This window comes from Schistocerca piceifrons, chromosome 1, assembly GCF_021461385.2.
Source record: "Schistocerca piceifrons isolate TAMUIC-IGC-003096 chromosome 1, iqSchPice1.1, whole genome shotgun sequence".
Classification (NCBI taxonomy): Eukaryota; Metazoa; Arthropoda; class Insecta; order Orthoptera; family Acrididae; genus Schistocerca; species Schistocerca piceifrons.
Genome location: NC_060138.1, coordinates 285498125 through 285525825, shown reverse-complemented (window position 1 = coordinate 285525825; position 27701 = coordinate 285498125). Strand labels below are relative to the sequence as shown.

General features: G+C 39.7%; 1 protein-coding gene across 1 annotated transcript; it reads right to left on the bottom strand.

The window, feature by feature from the left end:
- Positions 1-2383: 2383 nt before the first annotated feature.
- LOC124787619 (programmed cell death protein 4) lies at positions 2384-27442 on the bottom strand. Its single transcript, XM_047254380.1, has 9 exons — positions 26991-27442; positions 6812-6969; positions 6623-6724; positions 6374-6491; positions 6103-6262; positions 5787-6009; positions 4001-4111; positions 3780-3919; positions 2384-3695 (listed from the first exon to the last, which is right to left on the bottom strand). The coding sequence occupies exons 1-9, from the start codon at positions 27259-27261 to the stop codon at positions 3632-3634; spliced, it is 1347 nt and encodes a 448-aa protein (XP_047110336.1). The 5' UTR covers positions 27262-27442; the 3' UTR covers positions 2384-3631.
- Positions 27443-27701: the final 259 nt, after the last annotated feature.

Genomic DNA, 27701 nt, shown 5'->3' with positions numbered 1-27701 from the left:
TAATGCGTTCACTATGCTGTTTGTAGTAGCTACCCCGCACTCCTATTTTTTTATTCATTATTAAACCTGCTCCTGCATTACCCCTATTTGATTTTGTATTTATAACCCTGTAATCACCTGACCAAAAGTCTTGTTCCTCCTGCCACCGAACTTCACTAATTCCCACTATATCTAACTTTAACCTATCCATTTCCCTTTTTAAATTTTCTAACCTACCTGCCCGATTAAACGGCAAAGTCCATGGTTCATGGGGGGATGTAATTTAATAAGGGTCTGTAATCCAGAGGATTATTCTTATATCCTTTCTTGGGTATTGAAGTGACCTGTGCTACTTTGGATCTTTCGTTGAGCGAGTAGTTGTGTATAATGGTTAAATTATTTATGAAATCTTTGCTTTATTTACACAAAAATATTTTTACTGGGGTGTAAAAAAGGCAAAATTCTCTAATAACTCCCCCTCCCCCCCTATCAGCCATCCACACCAGAAAAGGCTCTGCATGTCCCTACAGAACATGTGTAACACAGCCAACCCAAAAAACCAAGGAAGAGTTATTGTAAGCAGCTGGCAGCTCACCTTAACAATTCAACTCACTGAAATGCCAACATCGAAGTAGTTTTGTCAAAGTTAAATACACACAATTAGTGTTAGGGAGCAGCAGTGTTCAAATACCTAATAGCAATATAGCTTGACGTCTTCCAAGCCTCTCTACGCTGTTTAACATAAATGCTATGTTTTTCAATGTAAATGCAACTATATTTCCCCATTCTTGACCAGTCTGAGCATCAACTTTTAAATGATCCTTCCTCATGCCACAGTGGGAATTTTGCCAACAGTCTGAAATGCAACAGCTTTTGAGCAAAACTCAGTAATATCAACCTCTGACAACAATTCTCCCACTAAAGCCTGTAATGATGATGCACAACAGCTTAATCCTTAAAAGATTGCTTCAGTGAATGATTCATCAAATTACACAAATACAGTGACATTTACATCAACAGTTCCTCACCATGATCTTTCCTACAGCCAGCCAAAATATATGATTAGTCTCTGACCTCTGAATAAGTGTACTGAAACACTACATTTCTTCCATCAGTTTTGGATCTGGTCTCTCTCAACTATGGGAACACCACTCAAATCAGCTGCATTACAACCTTCCCCAATGCTGCATACATGACAAAAATTGTGACGGTCAACTATACTGCACGTGCTGTCAATAACACCTGTAGGAACATGGTGTACTGCAAGTAATGCCATCTTATTTTGAATTTTTGGGCCAAGTATTTCAAAATGATGGAACAGGAAAAAATTGGTCTTCTGGATAAACAATACATCCTCACAATGACCACTAAGCTATCTGTGGCTTAACAGGATACAATGATGCAGAAGATTGTCTGTTGGAAGATAAAAATAGTTGAAACAGTGTCACTCACCAGTGAAATGAAATATTTTACTTTCAGTCTAGCTGACATGACACATTACATCACAAATAATTAAGCAATATAAAAAAAAAATTGTAGTCAGATGAAAAAATTTAAATTTTAAATACTATGTCACTGTTACTCTATATCTAAAGTTTATATTTCAAACATGAAAAAACAACATTGGAAGTTTCACATTATAAACTAACGAAGTAACACATTGTTTCAGAAAATTTACACATCATTAATCATTACCATAACCTTTAGCAATTCTGAAAATTATAGTCCTTGTACAGGAATACTGACAACCAGTAAATTTGTATTATTTTGTACTTTTTTTTTAAATTTTGTATTTTTTGTGCCTAACCATAGTAAAGTCAAATATTTGCACTATGTACATAACCTCCCCCTCCCCCCCTTCTTGACACACACACACACACACACACACACACACACACACACACACACACACACACCTGCCCCCTCCCCCCCCAAAAAAGGAAAAAATAAACAGTTTCATTACCCATTGCTACAAAATGAAGCAGTTATTCGACATTTAGAGTATGCAACCTAACACAGAACAAAGGAAATATTTCCTGCTTACACTCTGCACACTACATACAAATAACAGAATAAGGTGAGTGACATGTTCATTTTTTTTAAAGGTGAAATAGCATTACATTTTTTGGTCTTTAAGAACAGAATGAAAATTTCTATGACTATCATATTACCATAAGAAATCTTCTCAAAATCGACATTATATGCTATACATATTATGTTTAAAATGGAAGATTATTTCTACTATCTTAAAACAAAAATCACATCTCACTATTGGCAGAATTATTTTTACCTGTTTTCTTCACACAATTGAAGTTATTTGGGGTGCAGGTGATAGTGATGGGCCTGAGACACTATATGTAGATCATGATTTAAAGACAGAAGAAGAAGAAGAAGAAGACAAATATGATGATGATGATGTAATCAGTCATTGAGTCACAACATTACAAATTGACAGATATGAACAAAGCTTGCATTACAATTATGACAACAAACAAAACAGTTCAGAGTAATAAATCAACTTCTCTAATTTCTGTTTCTCATGTTAAAAATAATATTCTGTAAATGCATCAGTTGGCAATCTCTAGTAGCTTCCTTGAGAATATAGGGATATGGCATACCAACATACTAGACATATAAATGCTACATAAACTTGCACGACATAGGCAGAAGGACTGTCGGTCAATCCGAATATTAGTTGAAAATCTTATCTTAACTGAGAACACATTTGTTTACTACACACAACAAAACAATGTTGCTCCTTTTAGTCTCCAATGACCTCCTTGCCATATTTTCGGCACCCTCAGTTTGTTCTTTATTTCATCATATATGACTGGATCGTAGAGAGACAAGGACTAGTAGTAGGACAGGTGCAGCTATGATTCAGTTTTATTCTCCACAATCCCTGTTCCTCAAGGAAGATACTTCGCATCATGACAGTTTCATAATTCATAAATATTTCTGAGTAGTTTTATTTTCTTAAGGTCAAAAAGTTTAATTTCATTAGCAAGTGGAACTAATCCAATGCAGTTTTAACAGGGGAAAGTTTCTACTTGTCTCATACTATCACGAATTAACCAAGAATGAAGCCAATCACAATACTGTTAAATCAAGTGTATTGATATGAATAAAATTTCATTTAATCACCTTATCTGTTATTTATTTCAACATATGCTCCCCAGTTACATTGATATCCATTTGGAATGGTGACAAATGCGCCTTGTGCACCCTTAAGATGTTATTCGATGTGCCACATCAACACTCTAAATAGAAAAAATGATGATAAAAGAAAATACAAATGCAGTTACCTAAGTGATAGTAACAAAATAACTCAAACGCACAAATTACATTTTAAATACTTCTTTAACTCTGTTTTTGTACAAGAGTAGCCGGTAGAATGAGTGTGGAAAATAGAAAGTAATCAAAATCATAAAAAAACTAAATTGAAAATAATGAAGAAGGGAAATCCTCATTGAGGATCTTTTGTAACTCTGTGCACAATGCTGCACATAACTGACATAAAACATGTACACTGCACAGTGGGAAGCCAAGGGTACTCTTGCCTCTGCCAACTGGACACATAAGAATGATATGGCAAACTATCTTTCAACTTTCATACTGATGTCAGTTGTATGTGTGTGTGTCCCTTCTTCTTTCAAACAAAATCATAGCTCTTCACACGACCACCATCACCCTCAGACACAAAACGCTTGCGGCCCCTGCAAACAACATATATTTAAACATAAATTACAGAAGTATGTACCAGAACTGAAACAAAAAATAATTGTAACAGACTGGCATACCTCGAGGGCAGCTTCTTAATAACCTCTTCGCCAAGGATTCCAGCTTTCTGACATCTTTCAACAAATCTTTCCAAAACTGTATAAGCTAGAGGAACATCAAGGCAAATATCTGGCATATCTTCATACACTCTGAGGAAACCCTGCAAGTAAACAGCACATTGACTTGCAGCTATTTACTGATTTACTGCAATAACAAAAAGAAATCACCATAAACCACCTACCCTGTCCATCATATCTGGTGTTATTATAATTGCACTGTACAGAGACTTCAATAATTTACACATAAGTTCTTCTGTGTGGCCATTAATAGCTTCTATTGTCATTACAACAGCCTGGAAAAAAAAGCAAAACTGTAAAATAAGAAAGAAAGTCATACAAATGCTGACTTAAATGCAGCAATTAAAACTTTGCTTTTAAACTGAATACCTTCACTGAAACCAGAATGAGAATTTGTGTTTCATTATCACAGACTATCAGTGTTTGGGGAAAGACAACAATATCAAATTGAGTCCACCTAGATACAAAACATGTTATTCGTTTATTTCTTTGTTTTCCAAACTAGTTTCAGCGACAAATATCAAAATCATCAGTGTTTTTTTTAATCTAAAACATGCAGAAAATAGCATGGTTATACAAACAGAGTGGCACTCCGTGTCAGGACACAAGTGGCCTACTGGGACCATCCGACTGCCATGTCATTCTCGGTGGCACATTATTATATTTTTACTATTCATTTTTTGGAATATAGTTTTCTATGGATACTTTCATACTACCTTATTTATTGTATGTTACAGCATGTTTTTGAGAGTTATGGTCACTGTTTGCGACATTTTCTGTGCTTTTTTTTTTTTTTTTTTTTTTTAAATTATGCTTGTTTGTCTTATTTATTTGGCCTGATTTCTGAACAAGGAACTCAGAGCACATGAGAGCTATAAAGAGTGACAGCACACACAGTCAACTTTTGCAGAACATTTAATGAACAAAAACCATAATCCCACTAATATTGAAAACGATCTACACATTCTGAAAAACAGCAACAGTCTATACCAACAACTAAGAATAGAAGAAAATTACTACATACGAAAGGCTATAGTCGAAGGGAAAAATGTAACAAACGAAAACGACACTTTGCAACAACACATTCTTTACCACTCTGAGAGAACTGACCAAGGACACAGAACAGAAAGCACACACATGCAAAAGAACCATCTCCCCACCACACACAGAGACATAAATAAGGAACAGAAGTAGTCTTAATTCGTGGCTACAGTTTTCATAGCCTCTCTTGCCACAAGCGATGCACCTCTCGCAAAACATGCGAACAGCAAGATAGTGTAATAGTCTTGATCATAAACAATGTACGGAGTTTTGTTTTTATGTGTATAGAATCAGCTACATACCATCCAATGAAAGTGAGTACACGAATAGTTATGTAACAGCTCAGTACACACCAAATAACTGGATTCTACAACACTACCGCAACCCCAAGTGTATATTGCTGACATACTAAGTTCACCTTTTTGTATTTTGTATACTAACAGCCACTCACACAGTTACAGATGACATGTTCCGCATGGGGTGGGGGGTGGAATCACACAAAATAACTCTCAAAAACATGCTGTAACATACAATGTGCCACTGTTTGTATAACTATGCTATTTTCTGCATGTTTTAGATTTAAAAAAACCTCTGATGATGGTGATATTTGTCACCGCAACTAGTGTGGGAAAATAGAGAAATATACGAATAACAATGTGTTTTGCATCTAGGCGGACTCAATTTCTGATAGTGTTATTTTTCTATGCAAACACACACCAAATGGAAGAGTTCCAAGATAAAATTATTGTTCGGGGAAAGAATTTACGTTGATGGCAAAGGGATGTAGCTACATCACAACCTGGATGCAAAGAGATGCAAGTGCATGTACATGTCTCTTTCAAAGAAAGAAATCAACCAAAATAAATATTGGCACAAAATATTCATTTTGTAAATAAAAAATATACATACCTCGTAAACTAATTCATGGTGAAAATGAGGCACCTCAAGCTCCAGTAAGCATCTGGTCGCTTCCTGAAGATCTTCTGATGATAAGTATTCTTGCAGTAGTAGTGTCATCTGGCGTGTCAAGTATTTTACAGGCCTCAATCCACCACCAACACCCCACACATTATCAAGCCTGACCATACCATGCTTTATGGAAAGCAAAGTATCAGCTCGACTGAGAGCTTTCCTGGCAAAAATCATATATGATTAATGTATGCTTCTATTCTTTTGTCGTATATTGTTAAAGATGTAGTAAACATAATTCCCTCGCAATACATACCTTGCATGTTCACATTCCACCTTGTCCTTGTAGCTCATGACAAATTTGGGAGGAAGACAGTCATCAGCCACTGCTCTTGCAATAAAATTGCCCAGAACTGTGGCTGCATCAGGTGTATCCAAAATAAGATCAGGAAGATTTTTCAACAGGAGATCAAATGCTATAAAAAAGGACGAAAATAATTTAATATTTTGCAACACTACTCAACATAAAATTTAAATTTACTGTCAAATGGGGTCATTCAATTAATATTAAGAAAATATATACAAACCTAAGGCAATGTCTTTCTGTGAAACGACGCGGCCATAGAAGTCTGATATCAGGACCGATGTCATTTCACGGTGAGATGGTTTGTGATCCATTGCAATTTCTATAGCCAGCATAGGAATCTAGAAATAAATGTTGAGATTGCACTTCATCATTTTCAAGAGGTTTCTTTTATGTTTCCTTTTGTTAACACCAAGCTAAGAACGTATATTAAAATGAATTACTGCTAGGTTTACTTAATCAATATACCAACCATAAACCTCTTGTTGGCACAGTTCAGTTCATCAAAAGCTAATGCTGCTTCAGCTGTGTCACCATGCTCAAAATATTCCAGAATAATAGGTTCAGCAGCTTTCTAGAATACAGAACAATATTACAAATACACTCACGATTCAAATCACAGTCTTATCAGTATCAAAAATAGCACTGTCTAGGTAATCACCCTAATTTCCTCTTCTGATAACTGTGGAATGATTGTCTCAAGTGCAACATCTCCGCTGTCCAAAGAATCATCATCATAATTTGGATCATTCATGTCAACATCAGCTTCCTCCAGTTCTGATCCCAGTTTACCCCAAACTCCTTTACCTCCAGCACCACCTGTAAAGAAAAGATTGTGCGTAAGAGACCTTTTCATGTATGAATCTAGAAATTTTTTCTGATATAGGAGTAGCTATGACAGCTTTCAAAACATCCACTTGCACCTCCTCCAATAAATTTGCTGGAAAAGCTCACTCATCAGTTCTTGAGATACAGACCTCAATGTCGAACACATTTGGCTTGGTTTGACTTTTCAGTATTACACTCTGATGCAAAGCAGACTTTAGGTGACATTTGTCAAAGCGAAAAATAAAAAGAAACCGGTTTCAGGTGGAAACGCTTAAAATAAAATTATATGTTAAAAAGTGTGCTATCATTTTTTTTCTTTTTGGCATGATTTTTTTTACTCTGAATGGTACAGTATGTATGACAAAAAACACATACCTAGTCCTCCCTATTGCAGAAGGATACTACTACTACTTCAGGTACACACATAATGACAAGAGGAGTGTGAGCATTATTGGCGTAATATAGCTCTCAAATGTTGTATAAAAAGAGAATGCACTGAAAACTATAGAAAAAATACACAGTTTCAAGTTTTCAAATTCACAGCTGTGCAATAAATCAGTAATAGCCTATGTGTAGTAACTGATGGTAATAAGGCACAACAATGAATGAGTGTAAAATGCCTAATGACACAGTAACTGGCTTCACACTTAAAAAAAAAAAAGAGCAGAAATGAGTTCGGTTGTAAGAAAATTGTCTTTACTAGGGTTAACAGTTACTGTTGAACCAATCGGTTTTCAGTTACACCGTTTTTTTTTTCCCAACGCCAGTTTAACCTTGGTGTTAAAACTGCTCGAAATAATTTGTTTCTGAAATAACCCGCTTAGAACCAAAATAATAAATTATGCAGACAAATATTGGCTGCTTTTCTCGAAATGAGGTAAGGGTTGAATCCTGGAATCGAGGATCGTACCACTATTTGGGCACTATGATTAACGAGACGCATTTACGAACTCGCGGTAGTATGCCAAGCACACTTTAGCACAGCAGATTCAGAGCTGTTGTCTTAGCCCGGTATGGCAGCGTCTATTCTGAGGATGGAGTAGAGATCCGTCGTGCGCTAAGGGACTGGGCTCGCCACAGCGCCCGTTGTATCTACTTCAGTAGCTGAGCTGTCGCAACGAGTCATCAACCCCACTGCACCTGGGCGAACGACCTTTGTCGCTAAGCGCTGCCCTCACAGCTTTCCATGCTTGCTACTCGCTGTTGAAAGAAAGCTAGAACGAAAACCAAATACGCCTAAAGATAACAAATAGCATTATTTCATTTAGAAAACTAAACACTGGCTGAAAAACTGATGGTACCTTCAATCTACAAAGCAATAAAGGTGCTCCTTTTAGAGGAATACAAAAATCTGGTTTGTGGTTGTAATCAAAATATTGCTTTTCAGATTACGTGGGCGAATTGAAAATTGCAGATGTATGTTTGGGAGACGTCACTACCTCCGATCTGTCACAAAGATATGAATTTACCTCTGTTATCTGTAACCTTCAGGATTCTACGCATATGAAAGAATTCTTTTTACTGTTTATGTATTTACTTTGCCACTCTAAAGCCTAGACAGCAGAATTTATTTTAGCAGCGACCATGGTGAATAAGTCCGTCCTTGTCTCCGAAAAAGGACACACACACACACACACACACACACACACACACACACACTAATGAACTAACGCTGCCTGGGTTCAAGGTATCGAAAAGGCACAAAAAAGGCATCGATTTCTAATCTAAAATGTTATGTAAATGTGACGAATTAAAATTGCTAAGTATGGACAGCCGATAACATAGCGAGCGCACTTGATACTTCTATTCATTCATTAGGTTCCGTATATGCCATCAAGAACAAGTTCAGATATGTGGCACTATTTAAGATATCCATTAGAAGGACCAGCAAATCAGAAAAACTTTTTCATATACTGTATTAAAAATCACTACCGTGCTTTATGCGAACCCAGGACAGTTATTTAGGGAAGAAGTCTTCAGGCACGACATGCAGGTGGTAATTATCCTCCAAGAACAACAACAAAAACTAAAACTCGAACTGATTAAATAAATTGGTTTCAAAAATACCTAAGATTACTGTGCTGAACGAAAATGACCCTCCATAAACCGATCTTTACTCATCTAGACAAGGAATGAACCTTGGAAATAAAACCGGTTTTGAAAGTATGTTAACCAAGTACTTAACTTCCCATTTTGTTTCTGATTCTCCATGGAGAAAATAAGGTAGTACTTACCGTTTGTAGAAAAATACCGTATACAATAATACCCAGTTTGAGATTTTATCCCAGTGGATTTTATTCCCTCCGTCCCAAATATATTTCGACAGCTTTCGTATCTGCCATTCTCCATGAACACCAGTAAAACCGAAAACTAAACATGTTATGCGCTACTGTAGTTGTTTCCCATGACGTCAGTGGTGTTCCATTCCGATTCCGAGATAGTGTCCATAATGGATTGCAATAATCTCCGACGACAACTAACCAAACTAAAAGCCGGATTGCTTCGTATTTTACTCGAAATTGTTGAGTGATTTGATCTCGATCGCTTGCAACATTATTAATTTCATTTATCTTTCTTTCTATTCTAGAGACCAACTGACAATTTCACTTCCTTCTCATTTGTTCTTCCTTTTCCTTGCATATTCTCCAATGTTTTCACCGTGTCTTCTTTCTTTCTTTCTTTCTTTCTTCAGACTACATCACAACTGTCCTCTTACTGCTTTTGCATAGGAATTCCTCTAAACTGAATATTTCACTATTATTGGCATCAAAAGGGAGCGATCATTATTACGAGTGTCTGAGAATTTACTCTACAGAAGTTTAAGAAAAGTGTGGAACCCAATGCTTAATCTAGATATCGTCTGTTATCTCAGCAACATATTTGCAAGGATCACAGTATCTTTACTGCCCTCGAAACTTAATACTGAACAAATGAGAAGTTTAGTGAACATCAGAACAGATGCGCGAATAACTGAAGAATTTCTAATGACAGGCATTCTCTGCGTTATTATCTATAGTTCAGCGTTGCGACTGGAAGATTACAGTATGTTGACAGCACACCACACGCAACACCACGTTACTACAAAAATTTTACTGCCGACACGAAGAAAAACAGCTGTTACGAAGTACCTTGTACATTACAAGTCATTTCCTTTCCTGTCCCACTTGCAAATCGAGCTAGAGAGAAACGGCTATGTACATCCCTCTGTAAGAGTCCTAATTTTTCTTATGTTAGTGTTCCTTAGGTCAAATTTACGTTGGAGGCAATAGAATCAGCCTGCAGTCAGCTTCAAACGCCGGCTCTCTAAATTTTCTCAACAGTGTGTGACCAAATATTGTCTTCCCTCCAGGGATACCTGTGAGTTCATGAAGCACTTCCGTAATCCTCGTGTGATGATCTAAGTTTTCGAAAACAAATCTAGCACCCTGCCCCCGAACTGCTTGATATCTTCCTTTAACCGACCTGGTGGGGATCCCAAACGCTCAAGCAGTATCAGGAATGGGTCGCACTATAGTGCTCATAGCTCTCAAAGTTTTAGAGTCCATGTTTACTAGTCTTTTAACTTCGAATGATGGATCCTAGCATAATCCTGAATAATGACCATTTCCCCTGGGACACACTGTATAGAAAATGGCAGCGGTCCTATCATATTTCCCTGGGGCACTCCTTACGATACCCTTGTCTCTGATGAATACAACGTACTGGGTTCTATTAGTTAAGAAGTTTTTCAGCCACTCACATTATCTGGGAATCAATTCTGTATGATCGACTATCATTAACAGTCTGCAGCAGGGCGCCGTGTCAAACGTTTCCGGAAATCTAGGAATATGGGATCTGCCTGTTGCCTTTCATCCGTGGTTCGCAGCAGGATATCATGTGAGAAAAAGGGAAAACAGTTACGCACGAGCTATAGTGCTGATTTGTAGACAAAAGCCTTACCGTCTGTAGGAAATTTATTATATTCGAACTGCGAATATGTTCATGAAGCCTGTACCAAACCGATGTTAAAGATAATGATCTGTAATTTTGAGGGTCCGTTCTTTTACCCTTCTTATATACAGGAGCCACCTGCGCTCATTACAAATTTATTTTTTATATTGACAACGATCGAGATATTACCTCATTAAAATCTGCTTTCCTCCGGAATGACTACTGTCTCCAGGAACAGTTAACCGTGTAATACAAATACATGCCCTGACAGTGGTTGTACGGGAAAGTCTTGTTACTACTTCAGCGCACGGTTAAATAGGAGAAGAATAGACTTTCGAGCGCCATACAATTTTTCAGGGGCCTGACGTACAATGTGCGACTTGCTTATTACTTGCGGCCATAAATGTTAAAAGCTCATAGGTTGTTACAGTGCACTAACACTACTACTTCCATATTTATAACACAATGTATTGGGAATGAATGCGGACTTTTCGAATACGTAAAAATGTGGTTAATTTCGATGTGTTAAACGACCGTAAGGTGTACCGTTATCCGCTGTCATACCGCCGTGCTGGTAAACATGTTTTTATTGCGTCATTCAAGCGGCCAAGGAAACAGGTAACGCTGTCTCTAGGCGAGCTAAAATAAAAGGCCAAGCCGGCTGGGTCGCCTCAAGGTCAGGCGCGGTACAGTCGCAGCCGGGCTTGTAGACTCGTGTGACTCCTGCGCTGCTGCCAGTCTTCCGTATTGATTTCTTCGGCTGGTTACGATGCAGTGTTTTTAACGAATACGAATAACAAACTACACAGGATGTCAGACGCTGGGGTCCGCACACCAGCTAGTTAAATGTGCGAGCGTCTGCCTTACTGCTTGTTTTACTATTCATCTGGGGGCAGCCACACGTGTCCCAACAAAAATCCTTGGCCTAGTGGGCTTGCGGCCGGCTGACGGGCTACGTGCGGCCCGCCGAGGCCCTCATGTCTGCGCTTGGAGACGGGAGCTTTGAGCAATAAATCTGCGTCGACACGCAACATGCACTACTCATTGCGGCTCTACATTCGGGCGAGGTATGTGATGAGTGCACCCTTTCTCCAGTCATTACAAGCCTTAAATCACAAAAAACCCTCGATTTGTATTCACTGTGCTGAGAAATTGTTTCTTTATGTAAATGCCGACATTCTTCTTAAATGACTTACATTTTACGGAACCAATCGTGCTAGGGTTTTTCACTCTACCGATTAAAAACGATATTTTTGAAATAATTCAGACTTCCATTTTCTGCAAGAGGCCTAGTACTTCGAATCCACAAAATATGCAGACCTTTGAGACTATAAAGGAAGCTGAGAAAATATTTGGCGAAACTGTCCAATGAAGCTGTTCCAACAAAAAAACTTAACACTAAAACAAAGTAGACCAAGAACTCGTCTAAAGAAATGTTTGCCCACTGCGTAGCCTCATTACATTGTTTGTACTAATAAACTATTAGTGCACACGTCTGTGTGCAAGTTGAAAGCGACGTTATGCAATTTCAACCCATACCGCTATAAACCTCTCTCACCGTAAGAGAACCCAAATTTTTACTTGTAAAACTGTTTATTTGTAACCAGAATGAGTAAATTCTGTAGTCTTTCGTATACAGTGAGAAGTTGAACAAATTGTTGATATAACAAACCACTGGTTTGCGTAGCGGCGCTGCGCCAATGCTGGCCTTCAGCGGGAGCTGGGCAGCAAGAACGTCAGCAACTTGCTGCGCAGTTAGCGCGGGGACGACCCCACACCCTTCCAACCTGTTTTGCGTCGCTGTCACCTATTTTCGGAACTGGCACGATTCTGGAATCCAAGTAGCCACGGTTTTCTACTGTCCTCACTGATATTCTCCTCTGTTTTAAAGAAACAAAGGAATGAAATAATTACACAATCTGTGTTGTTTTAGTGCTGTCTTCAGGTATGTACATACGAGGAACATTTTGCAGATTAGTGAAAGAGTAGAGGCCTTTTGTTACCAATCGTAACAAGCAATTGGTTTGATGATTCAGGAGGTGTCTGCAAATCCTAATGTTCACGGTTTGATCCTTGATTAGTCAAAGCTTTTTCGGGAGCTCATCGTACCCAAGGTAATATAATACACTGCCAGTGAAAACTCATGTTTGTTCGAATTTGATGTTAATTCAGAAAATGGCTCTGAGCACTATAGGACTTAACATCTGAGGTCATCAGTCCCCTAGAACTTAGAACTACTTAAACCTAACCAACCTAAGGACATGACACACATCCATGCCCGAGGCAGGATTCGAACCTGCGACCGTAGTGGTCGCGCGGTTCCAGACTGAAGCACCCAGAACCGCTCGGCCACACCGGCCGGCTGATGTTAGTTATAAAACCCTTACCTTCTTGGATGAATAAGGTATTGGGCTGAAGGAAAACCTACTTTACTTCCAACTAGTCTTGCAGTTGGGAGACATAATTGAGAGAGAGAGAGAGAGAGAGAGAGAGAGAGAGAGAGAGCACTGAGGAAGGGGGGAAACGAGGTGGTGAAGGAGGAGGTTGATTATCCCAAGGGGGCAGACGACGTTTTACATCTTAAACAGAGATTAATGGGATAAAATCTTTCAATGATGATTAGACGCTGGAGCCAGACGCACTCTCACAAAGGTCTATATTTCCGCTGATCGTCTTTGCTGTACGCGTATTTTGACAGCTATGGAGACGTTAATATTGACGTGGCAGCACGCAGTTCGAAAGGCCCCAAGGTCTGCCACAACGCAACGGTGCATTGACGATTTACTACGAACACGCCACACTATATTTAAGTATCAGTTAATGACGCATCAACGATATAAGCCTTCGAAAGATATTATGATAGCTGACACAAAAGACAAAGCTTCGCCGTAGCATAGTGGATCAAGTCGTGGATTACGTTACGGTGTCCAACAACGTGTGCCTCTGTATGCTAATTTTTTCTTAGTCTTCGCATTTTAAACACATTCTCAGACTTCCTTATGAATGTAATACAAGTATACTCTGCAATATTCGCTGTCATTTACATTTAGGTCTGATCACAAACATATGTTAAATATATGGCTGATTATTTCCGAATACGTGGCGATTCCCCAATGTGTGGTTAGGCAGGAACCTAAGAAGTCAGCTTAAACTGGTGCGAGTGAAACGAGCATCAAAACATCATTCTTCTTTGTCATGGTGTCTCCAAAACTGTCGACGATATGAGTACAGCAAAGGCGATCAGAGAAAATATGCTCCTCTCTGTGAGAGGAATGCATCAGGCAAAAACGTCTAATTGCCATAACGAATAAGTTTCACGTAAGTATGGCCTGAGGTAGGTCTAATACCCGTCGTTGATGAAGTATTACATAATTATGTAACTAATTTAGAGCTCCCACTTTTACCACTAGCAGTTCCGAAATAATTTACTTCGCACTAAGATACGAAACAGGCTGAGCTCAGCTATTTACAAACTTAACAACAGGCGACTCAGATAAACAGTGCCTATGCGGCGTGTGTTACGTAAGAAGGCTGCGTCGACGCTAACGGAGGGAGAAGGGAAAGTCACAGCCGGCGGGGAGTGCCACGTAATGCTCTGCCAACGCAATAAGGCGCCTTGGCGGCTAACTCCCTCCATGCTTACTGCATCCGTGCACAAGCACGCCTCCAGAACAGGGGCGCTGCAATATAAACACAGCGGCAGTTTTTTAAAGTGAACACGTGCTAAATTAGTCGGCATTTCTTCTGCCAGATTCTCGTTGCAAGTTAGTTACCTCCATTCTTTGCTCATTCTGTACCTAGCCACTATTTCACTCGTTGCAAGTAATCTTCAAACTGTCGATTCTCCTGGCAATGATGTTGATCTGTTCGTACTTTTATGTTCCTGCGTGCTGCATCACACTATCAAGGGCGAAGAGCAAGCCATATGGAGCCCCTTCGCCCAAAAGCTTGCCTATCTTGCATATCAGGCACATAGGCATTCCACAGCCATGAAATTTATTTAGCACATACTGTAACAATTGTTTTTTCATTGCTCCTGTTATCATCCGGTAAACGTTATCCAAGGTGTCTGCCTACCTAAGCTATTGCTTATTTCAGTGAGGATTCCTACGTGTGCGTGAACGTACCCATTAGTTTCCAGTATTCTGACACTTTGGTACGAAGCCACTATCTGACGATAATTTAATGAACTAGAATTTCTTTACACTGAAACTAATTACAAATCAACTTCAGCCTAAAAGTACTGAAAGTTCCGAAAATTACTGCAAAAAACCCAATTGGTGGACACGCTCATTGCAAAGACAGCTGTTAATGGTCGTTTCTTTGACGTTTCCAGTCAGTTTTGAGGCTGCAAATGCACCCAGGGCACAGACCAGTAGGGTGTGTCCAGCGGAGTAGAGGAGGGGGAGGAGGAGGAGGAGGAGGAGATTAGTGTTTAACGTCCCGTCGACAACGAGGTCATCAGAGACGGAGCACAAGTTCGGATTAGGGAAGGAAGGAAATCAGCCGTGCCCTTTCAATGAAACCATCCCAACATTTGCCTGAAGTGATCTAGAGAAATCACGGAAAAGCTAAATCAGGATTGCCGAACGCAGGATTGAACCGTCATCCTCCCAAATGCGGGTCCAGTGTGCTAACCACTGCGCCACCTCGCTCGGTGCAGCGGAGTAGACGGCGTGGCATTTGTATTCTCGGGACTGATTGAAAACGCTAAACAAGCGATATTAACATTTGTCCACTGCAGTGGACATGTGCATCACAAGGTTAAAAACGCAAAACGTCGAGCTATAGATTTGTAAAGCAAAACATCTACGTCAATTTAGTAGACAAATTCTGTAATGGCAATAAAACATTTTTTAATCAGATAAATCCACAACAAACTGGATTGTAAAAAATGCCCTTTTTTAGCTCTTGACGGGTCCTCTTTGATAGTTAACGAATTATTCGTTACGCGTTAGTTCAGTTATTGATTGTTATTCTGAGTGGCGTACCATGTCGTTCCTGAGCACTGTTGTTTGTTGACAACGGCACTGTTCGATCGCTTATAGGAGGGAAAGTCTGCAGGTACACTCGATTTCAAAACATTGTTAATATTGGGTAAATTATCGCTTGTAAGCTGCTAGAACCAATGTATTACATACTAGCAACTCTGCTAACTGCAAACGGGGCACAACCTTGAATGATACTATAAACACTACACATATTTCAATACAATTCGAGTGCGGTACATCCAACCCTACGTAGGGTGACTAAATTAGTAAAGACTGTGTATATATAATCTTTTGAAAACTGCATACACTTAAGACATCTATTTAATAAACTGTACTACGATTACTTGCTGCTTTTGCAGGATAAAATCAAGCAAATTTTTTGCCCATTTTCTGCCAGTCTCGTCAAATACCAGTTACACAGGGAAGAATACATACAATCTGCAACACGCCTGTTAATTACGAAGATCATTCTAGTTGAATTAAACTATGAAAAGTTGGTCCATATGGACGTGCATTTCTTGAAAAAACGAAAAAATGCTAATGCAGTGTTAAATGCACAGGACAGTTATCTACATCTACATGGATACTCTGCAAATCACATTTAAGTACCTGGCAGAGGGTTCATCGAACCAACTTCACAATTCTCTATTATTCCAATCTCGTTTAGCGCGCGGAAAGAATGAACACCTATTATCTTTCCGTACGAGCTCAGATTTCCCTTATTTTATCGTGGTGATCCTTCCACCCTATGTAGGTCGGTGTCAACAAAATATTTTCGCATTCGGAGGAGAAATTAAACTTTTGTTACTTACGAGGATTCCCGTGGAGAACAATTGATTTAGGACAATGAAGATTTGTGGAAACATTGAAGGTACACGCGGAAGAGCAACAACGAATAAACCATTGACAGAACCATTTTAATTTCCACAAGAGAGAGTAACGCTGGTAAATTTTGTACCAGTTTTATGTTCCAGGTTACAAACATCAAGTGGCAGCGTTTGTGGGCAATGAAGTTTGGATACGTTTTCACAATTGTTCGCAGCACTGTTTGAACGGTGGACCATGGAATGTTCTGCTGTCGTGTCAACTCGTGCACTGTTTGAAGATCGCACACTGCACTAGCAGTCTCAACAATGGCAACAGTAACTTCACCAATTTGTGGCGCAATTGGCCGTCTGCCTCGCCCACGAGCAATACCCAATTCGCCAATTAATTCGAACTTCCGACTCATGTTCTTCAGCGGAAACAGGACCTCTCCATATTCCTTTAATGCGTCTACCGGCGTGTCATGACACTAATCCAGCAGCACATAATTTGACCATGACATCATTACTATAAAGTTGGGTAGCCACACGGTAAATAATTTTGCGTCTATATTGGCTCAAGTAGAGAAAGTTGAATTTTAACCATCTTGTAGAATCATTTTTTCAGAATAGTATATACACCAAATGTATTCTCGCCATTGAAAACTGAAAAGTGGGTAAGATAGCTTCATGTGAATGGTGGAGGAATGATTTCATACCGTCTCTACATATCATTCACGCTTCACATCCCGGCAAGAGCAGTTGCAACTCAAAAATGCAATATTTGAGAAAACTCAACTTGCAGAATTAATTCTATAAAACTCATACTGACATAGTGTAAGCTTCCCTTACATTGCAATTAAGTACTGTTGACAGTAAATTCCCTTATATTCTTCGTGGGCTTTGGGACACTTCGTACATATTTTTCAACAATATGCACCAGACGCCGTTTTTCGACTTGGGTCACTTTCCTCGGCTGTGTGCGACTTGCGTTTTTGAAGCTGGTCCATCACAAAGGGGGAGGACACTTACTGTTCTGTAATTAATTTACTGTAAACTTTAGTTTTTACAATACCAATGTAGTCAGAAAACTTTATTTCCGTCCTACAGTCGCAGGCTCTACATCTGATATAGCAGCAGATTTTCTTAACGCGTAGTATTTTTAGTGTTACCTTCTGGTGTCACTGACCGTAAGTTTTTGCTGCGTGAACAATTCTATGGAGGTAAGTGTACCAACATTTGTGTGTATTAACAGCGTAAAACAATGCCTGAGAAGAGCCTTATCATCATCATCATCATCATCATCATCATCATGGACACAGAAATCCTAACTTAGAAACAAGCCGCAGTGAAGTAGGACTACCGCACTTAAATCACAAGAAAAGAAACATGTTTTCAAACTCAGGTAGTTTCTAATAAATTCAAAATTATTTATTTCAGCATGAAGGGAGCGGCGTAGTTGCCGGGCAAAATCGATGCGGATATGCCCGCTGAGAAGTGAAAGTGTTAAGCGCTCACTGGCTGTGTTGCCAGGCTTCCGTAACGGTTATCTGACGCGCTGAAACAATTAAAAATACACTACTGCCAACATTGTATTTAGTTCCCCGCACTAATGTACATGTGGCTATGCTATGCAAAGATAGAAGCAGTGACTGCAATGAAACGCTCTGCATTCTGTATTATCATCGTTCTCCCATAAACCATAGAACTGAAGATGAAAGCAGTGCACAAGTTGCTACCAACTGACAATACTTCGGTTTTTCTAGCGTTTGAACATGTGGAATATGACACACTGCTATATAGCTATATAGCGTGCTGAAAATTTTTAAATATCTCAATCATCGGCCATAAATCATGTTCCTGTCGCAGTTCCTACTGTATTTTTCCAACATTTGTCCGTAGACTTAGTCTACTACTACGATTTTTCAAACAACTAAGCGTAGCGATTTTTCCACCTTGAACACAGTGCTTCAGTTTTCTCCTCTCGTTCACGCGTCTTGCGTAGCTAACGTGAAACGCTCTGAAGAACCAAGAGCCCGGAGGTCTACCAGAAATAAGGGCGGCACCCATAACTTAGGAATTTAGGTACTCAGCTTATGATTACTAGTATGTGATGTGGCCTTGATCGTCTAATTGCACAATTCGAGGTGCAACAATGACGCACTAGACATACACAATTGTAACTTGTCAATTAGTAATGCATTTGATTTCGTGGTGGTTGATTATACGGTTGCTGATGGGTAAGGATGAAACTTTTCAACATACGCTAGGTTTCGTAATCTCTCGACGCTTCTGTCAGGTCTTACATGACATTTGTGTATGAAGGCGACTTTGGATTTGCAGTGTTTCGTCTAAAGGCTCTTAATCAAGCTACGGGCTTATACACGATCTCTGATGCAGCATTTATTTAGAAATTAATTCCATCCTTATATCCCAGAAGAATGGAATCTTTTCTCTGAAGGTTCGTCCGAACGTCTTAGGGCATAGTTTTACACGATCATGTGATTTCGGACAAGGGAGGATCACGCTTATCGTACCAGCTATAAACCCTAACGTTTTATTTGTCATCAGAACCAACGATACGACTTGGCATGTGATATTCATGAAACTGACACACGGTAAAGTTCCGTTTAACAACAGAAAAGATCCTTACAAACTTTGTATTTTGTACCCAACATGTACTGCATGCTAGGACGCCAAATTTCCGCCTAAATTTTCTCGATTAGTGCTGTTGGACACTGTATGTAAAACTGACGTTAACTCAGGAAGTTGTCTAGTCTGCTGATGTACAATAATGAAATAAAGGACGCGACTGTTGAGAAAGGAACTCTAAAAACGGCAAAATATCTGTTCATGACCTGTACATGAAAAGGGGACCACTCGTAGAGAATAAGATAGGCGTCCTCTTACATGCGAGCTGAGTTCAATGACCTTTATGGACATAAACGCCTTCACTGTTTTTGTGGCCAAGAATGCTTTATTTTATGTTACTGGAATCTCGAGATGAAGGGGTCGCACAAAGGAGAATTTACAAGGAAGCACAGGAATGTACAGAGTGATTGACACAATATCACACACTTCTGGCCCCATGCTTGATTGCAGATATAACGATCTGTAACTTGTACGTCTCTGGTTCACTTACCCTTCCATCTAGGCTATTGGTAAGAGTATTTTATTATTCAGATATAAGCAACATGCTAGCATATTGATCATATCTGAATGAAAGTGTACAATGCCCAAAAAAACAGAAAAAAGCCTGCTCGCTGTACAGGCATGTAACAGGTAGCTGTTGCTTAGGGAATGGGATATTCATAGCAGGGATTTTTGGAGCACACGTTAATAAGGTATTCTAGAGATGCTTTTGAAGGTGATTCATTAATAATTCTGTGGTAATCTGATTTTTTGTTGGATCTAGTGACTAATGCTTGTTTACTACCTTCTACACCCAAAGCCTTAACAGCTGCTGCCGATAGCTGATAAAGATTGATGAGTACGCCAGATGTTTCGGGAGTTAATGTTTCATTCATCCTAACTTCCGAGGTTATAGGGATCAATGGCATATGTGCCATACGTGCGTCGTTCTTGAATAGGCATTGAATCAAAGGGCAACTTACGTTGACACCAGGTTCCCCAAAGTGGTGCGCAGATAACTCATGCCCTTAAGTGTACCACAAAATACGGACTTGGCAAGCAAATGTGCCTTAATTACGCGCATAAGACTGGAAAATAACGAAGATTTGGACACGAAATAGCAGCCGCATGACTAGTGGAAAATATATACAAACATTAAAAAAAAATTTTGCATCACCTCGGTTCCGAGACCTGTACAGAAAATTGAATAGTGATCAACATAAACATCATTTCCGCCCTTTTTAATGCTCATGAAAACCACACATTGTATGTTGTACCACCATTCAGCGAGACCTTCACAGGTGGTGGTACAGATTGCTGTACACACCGATGCCTCTAATACGCAGTAGCACGTCCTTTTGCATTGATGCATGCCTGTATTCGTGGCATACTATCCCCAAGTACATCAAGGCACTATTGGTCCAGGCTGTCCCACTCCTCAACGGCGATTCGGCGTAGATGCCTCAGGGTGGTTGATGGGTCACGTCGTCCATAAACAGCCCTTTTCAATCTATCCCAGACATGTTCGATTGGGTTCATGTCTGGAGAATATGCTGGCCACTCAAGTCGAGCGATGTCGTTATCCTGAAGGAAGTCATTCACAAGATGTGCACGATGGGGGCGCGAACTATCGTCCATGAAGACGAATGTCTGCCAACATACTGCCGATATGGTTGCACTATCGGTCGGAGGATGGCATTTACGTATCGTACAGCCGTTAAGGCGCCTCCCATGACCACTAGCGGCGTCCGTCGGCCCCACATAATGCCACCACAAAACAGCAGGGAACCTCCACCTTGCTGCACTCGCTGGACAGTGTGTCTAAGGCGTTCAGCCTGACCGGGTTGCCTCCAAACACGTCTCCGACGATTGTCTGGTTGAAGGATTTGCGATACTCCTCGGTGAAGAGAACATATCGCCAATTCTGAGCGGTCCGTTCACCATGTAGTTGGGCCCATCTGTGCCACACTGCATGGTGTAGTGGCTGCAAAGATGGACCTCGCCATGGGCGTCGGGAGTGAAGCTGCGCATCATGCAGCCTATTGCTCACAGTTTGAGTCTTAACACGACTTCCTGTGCCTGAACGAAAAGCATTATTCAACATGGTGGCGTTGCTGTCAGTGTTCCTCCGAGCCATGATCCGTACGTAGCGGACATCCACTGCAGTAGTAGCCCTTGGGCGGTCTGAGCGAGGCATGTCATCGACAGTTCCTGTCTCTATGTATCTCCACCATGTCCGAACAACATTGCTTTTGTTCACTCCGAGACACCTGGACACTTCCCTTGTTGAGAGCCCTTCTTGGCACAAAGTAACAATGCAGACGCGATCGAACCGCGGTACTGATCGTTTAGGCATACTCAACTATCGACAACACGAGCCGTGTCCCTCCTTCCTGGTGGAATGACTGACTAATCGGTTGTCGGCGCTGATCATGCATGGCTGTTTACATCTTTGGGCGGGTTTAGTGACATCTCTCAACAGTCAAAGGGACTGTGTCTGTGATATAATATCCACAGTCCACGACTATCTTCAGGACTTCTGGGAACCGGGGTGATGCAAAACTTTTTATGATGTGCGTGTTATCTGAACACCACCTTTGAAATCAGCACAACATTTACTGGGTCTCCACTGTTCAACAATGAACTGGTTGGACGATTTGTTAGAAGGGAGAGCTGACAGACGCGTCACCTAAGTAAATTCTAATTACAGATTATCAGTAGGTCATTTTATAAATCCAACAACAATTCAGATCGGTACGACTGGTTTCCGACAACAGTAATACGTAATGCATTCGATAAGTCACCCAGAAACTAAATAAAGGAAAACTTGTCGAATTAAAAACGGATTTTCTTGTAAATCTTATATGGAGCTCCACATTCTTAGCTAATGTTCACGCTTCACTGCAGTGCAAGGCTACATTCCAGGAAAACTACGGAAAAGCCTTGCTAACACACAAGTTTATATCCAATGTTAACTCATTTCTCTTTATCTGAAATGCTTTCCCTTCTATAGCCGTTCTGCATTCTATATGGTCTCTACTTCGGCCACCATCAGTTATTTTGCTGGTCAAACAGCAGTCCCTAATTTAATTCAACTGCATTTCATTACTCTTGTTGTTCATCTATTAGCCTCCTTCTAAAACACTACTATTCTGTTCAACTACCCACCCAAATCTTTCACTGACCGACAGTACCGTGTCATCAGCGTAACTCGAAGTTTTCATTTTTGGGCACGAAATTTTAAATGCTTCTACAAATTTTTCTTTGGTTTCTTTCAGTGCTTCCTCAAAGAGTAGATTGAATAACATCGGATGTGAGCTACAATCCAGTTATCTCTAAATCTACAAATGTTACAAAAGGTAGATTTGCCTTTCGTTAACCTGTCTTCTAAGTCGCAGTGTTACTATTATCTTGGACGTTCCTACATTGCTCCGGAAACCGAACTGTTATTTCTAGCGGTCGGCTTCCACGAATTTCCCATACTTCCGTAAATAATTAGAGCCTGAAATTTGCAGTCATGTTTGAAATGTGAGTGAAAAAGCCAATACTGCTAACTGGTTAATTTACTGGACTCTTCGAACTCCTCATGACTGACTGCTTTATGAAATGCAAGGTGTATGAAATATCAAGGTGAGCAGAAAAATGGCATTTATCAATTGTTGCTGGGAGAACGTAATAGCAAGTGCCCTACGGAAATGTGCAGTGATAAGATATAATAATGCCGTTTTCGAATGCGAATTTCTGTCTCTACCTAAAAATCTTTCGTATCACCTTCTTAATCTTCATACAACAAAGATGAAAACACCAGCATCTTGATCGTAAAAAATTTCGAAATCGAAGTAACTGAACTACCTCTTTGAGCAGATTCGTGAGGCCTTCGGTAACTTAACACACTATTAACACATGCTAACAATAACACTGATCGTCCGGAGGCAACTGTAGTTCTAAGAACACAACCACTATACGAAAACATTTTAAAAGCTTTCATGTTTTCAGAATAATAAATACTCATTTTGTGGAAAAAAATTCAAATTCAAGAATACTCCAGGCATTAGATTTCTTAACAAACCGTTTCTACTCTCCAGCTTTAACTACTTAACATGCGAGTATTAAGAGATACATTTTTATACCTGATAAATATTCCTAGACTAATGCCATCCTGTCAAAAACTACTAAACTTTAGGTGTCCTGAGAAGTTGGCTTTTGCGTTTTAAGTACAATAGAAATAGAGTCGAATTACAAGGGTGGGTTTTAATCTTTTGGGTGGGAATCTTGCGAAAGCATTCAATTAATGGTTACTTATTATCAGTTCATTTATTATTAGGAAGCAATTTCCACAATCCTCGTGTTATACGCTACACTTTCTTGACTTAACGACTATATTACGCAGCCGGGGCCGCACACGCGAGTCCGCGACCACACGGTGCCCGGTCGTTCACACAGTGGGTGGGGTGCCCAGAGGTGACCCAGAAGTTTCCAGCTCTCCGTCCGACGCCAGTGCCGCAATGCGGCTGGCCACGTCGCACAGGGTACCGGCTCCTGTTTTCTCGCGTGCTCGAACAAATGTACTATAGTAGCTGCTTTTGCTTTTAACCATAGTAAAACTAATAACTAATTTTTGACGTTTAATCGGACACATTAACAGCACACACATTCATTTCTAGTGCCTAGTATGTAACTTAATATGCACAAGTCTCCAAATGTGCGGAAGCAATAGCCCTTACGTAAGTTCCCAACAAGAGGGTGACAGGTTTAAATAGTGCTTTTCTTGTCGTGGATGTTAATAAAAATGGCACCTTAAAAATAGTATCATGTACTGATTGCTGCATACTGCCAACAGAGATTCAGAACTAGTCGCTTTATGGAAATTAGGGCTTCTCTAAATGTTTTCATGGCACTTATTCATGGGTGAAATGGCGTATTGTTGGCATATGCTTACTGTGTCAAAGACTGCAGAAATGAACCACCACCCACAGACAGATGGCAACATCTTTACGTGTAATTGTAGGCAATTTGCGCTCAGAAAACAAAATAGTAGCTAAAATATTTCAATGTTACTAAAATATCATTATGACCAGACTTTATTCATTTGTCAAACAGGTACAGAATGCCAATAATAACATCTAATTATTGGAGAGCCTTATAAACATGCCCAATATTGGCCACCTACTATCCTAATTTAAGATCACACTCCTTACAATAAATATTCTACCACCACTAAAAATATGAGTAAACATCAAAGACAAGCAGGATATCATCATGTGGTTTTGCTCCCGATATATGTGGCACACAAAACTGATTTCTAACTATATCTGTTATCAACTGCACACAGATTACAGTTATTACTAACTAAAGAAGTGAAGCATTCATCAATCCAAAGATTATTTTGAAGATCACAGTGCTTTACTAGGTATGGTCCAGTTGCAGGTGGTATGCCATTGTCTTCCTCTGGCCTATGGACAGACTTACCCAGCTATTTAGAGGGGATTCTACACCACAGAGCATCTTGGTATTTTCCACATCAATAAAAATTACCAATATGCAAGAAACTACAAGTAATAGACAAAAATCCTAAGACTGGCCAGGGACCAAACAGAGACCTTTGGATCTATAGTCTGGTACTTTTCCACTGAGCCACTTCTTACTATATACTAAGATTAATAAAGTGAATTCACTAATCACTGACTAACCTGTTTCTGTACTCGTGGCCACAAACGCACTCACACTTTTACTAGACAGTATACAGCTAAATTCATGGGGAAGAAATTTTCAGAACCAATAACTGGCCGAGAGAAAACAGGTAGTGGCATTGTTCTGGTTCATCGCACTGTGCCCCACTGTCCTGAGCTGTGTGCAGGGACTTGCAAATGAAAGGATTGGAACACATACTTCAGATGTGGATACATAGCTTGACAACACCCTTGGTGCTATTCAACAGCTGTAAAAACTGTGCCTGCAGCACATTCTCCATATCTACTTTATTTCACTTCAGTCAATAACTTAACTGTCCAGGCATTAATAATAGTTCACCCAAACAATATACACACACTTCTACTAGTTGTAGGAAGGCAGTGGGGTACCCCAACAATTACAATCTTGCCGATTCCTACACGATATCCAATGCTCACAGGGTGGAATATGAGTGACATTTATTGTGATTGAGCATTAAGAAACATATGTTGTAAGAACTTGCACATTAAAGTAGCAAACTCCACTTATAACAGAAGCAGCTGACAGTATCTGGTCCTGCAGGAACAATCTAACATGTGACATTGCCAGGCTGCAACTTACAAATTGGAACTACTGTTAGGTTTGTATTCTATATCATAGGATATCTTCCTCAAAAGTGAAAATATTAGAAAATTTATAACGCGAGGTAAAAAATTACTCTTTAGGTTTATTTTCATAGAATAACCAACACACTATGTCTGCCAGTTTAAACAATAAAGTGTTTCGTTAAAAGTATACAGTAGCCTACATGTAGTAAAAACTGTCAAAATAGATGAGCATCATGCCACCAGTGTGCACACATTGTCCAAACAATCATCTGTTACAGTGAAATAACGAGAAACCCTCTTAATGATGGTGCACCACCACAACAACAAATAGTAAGATTGTATTTTAATGGTCACGATCCCTGCATATCACACTTTTGTGAGGGAAAAGCACGTCTAGTTTCATTACGTTTCCATGTTTCATATGATTTACTGAACATTCCCCTCAAAGTCTGGCACAAAACAAGCAACAGAAAAAACAACTTTGAAGAGTACCAACGTGGAGAAGAACTGAAACATCAATGACAATTACAACACACAGAAAACATTCCTTTCACTGAATTTCTTCCTCTTTTTAACTAAACATCGTTTAATTTTGAATGGATGGATAGGATATTCTGGCAGAACGACTGAGCAACCTCTTTAACTTTTGTTTCAGCTCTTGTTAACTTCTGTTTAATGCGACATTAGGCCTGCCTAGTGATTGCTTTGCACAATTATTTTCAGCATGATTAAACCTGTTCCCTTCTGGCCACTTCACATTGAAGTTAATTGGCTTATTTGAATGTTTGTGAGTTCCGTTTACATTCCACAAAGTCCACAACAGACCAATGAAGAACCGAACACTGAGCACAATTGTAAATTACTGAAACTGTTCACGTAACATCGTAGGAACTTTTTTTAACCTAATTATACCGCTATAAAAATAACTCTTAGTTGCAGATCTCTCATTTGATAAACTTTGTTTTGTTAAGGGAAACATTCCTCTCATATCTAACAATCACAAATATGCTTATTATTATACTTGTACAATTTTGGAGTAAACTATTTCTTCTGCTCGAAGTCTCTCATACGCAATCTGCAAAATTAATCTAACAAAAATGTGTGTCCGAAATATTTCAATCAACGCCGATCTGTTACAAAAACAGAATAACTGGTGTACCTGCTTAAGAAAATATATATATATATATATTCCAATTTCAATAACTTTGCGCGCCTTCAGCTACTGAACAAAATCGGTATCCCGTAAGACTAAAACGCATAAACTCTTAACTTCGCCTACATTAAAATAGTTGTTCTCTATCACCCCCTAACAAGAGCTATATTTTAAAATTCTGAAAGTACTGTCGGTACTTAAAGGGCGACTTACTGATAAATCTTACCTTTCTTCGGCAGTCCTCTGCCAAAACCATTTCTTGGTCGACGGCTATTTTTCCGAAGAGCAACCGACGTACCATTTGTTACAACTTCCTTGCTTAGCTGCTTGATCAGCCTTCTAGCTTTGCGCTTAATTCTGTTATCCACAGAAACTGAGTCAATAGCCTTAGAATCACCTGGACCGGCTTTTCCAGCAATATCGCCATTCACGACGCCATCTTCTGCTGCCTCGTCAATATCATTGTCCTGGCCGTTAATCATATCCTGCTCCATCATTTTAAAGAAAACCACTCTCAAAGGCAAACAAGATCGATTATACTGTTATCTTGCCAATTCCAGTGCACCAAATATGAAAACTCGCTATCCTTTCACGGTCACTTAAAACAGAATACAACTCTAAACATCCACCAACCAGAACGATCACAGCACAACAACATTCAGTTCCCGTTTACTTCCTCAAGTCCGTGTGCACACGTGACGTTGGCGCATGCGCAGTAGGGAATGTCTTATTTTTGCTTATAAACAACGTGATAACCTTGAAACTGCCAAATTGAGCTGAAGAAAGAGTAATTTAGATACAAAGCGGAAATAACGCGGAAACCTATGTACATAGTCAACACAGTAGAAATATGGCTCTTAGTAAAGCTCTTACGTTTTCTACTGCGGTGGACATGTCGTGCTGTTAAAGAGGATATTGCCTTCACTCTCAATGAGGG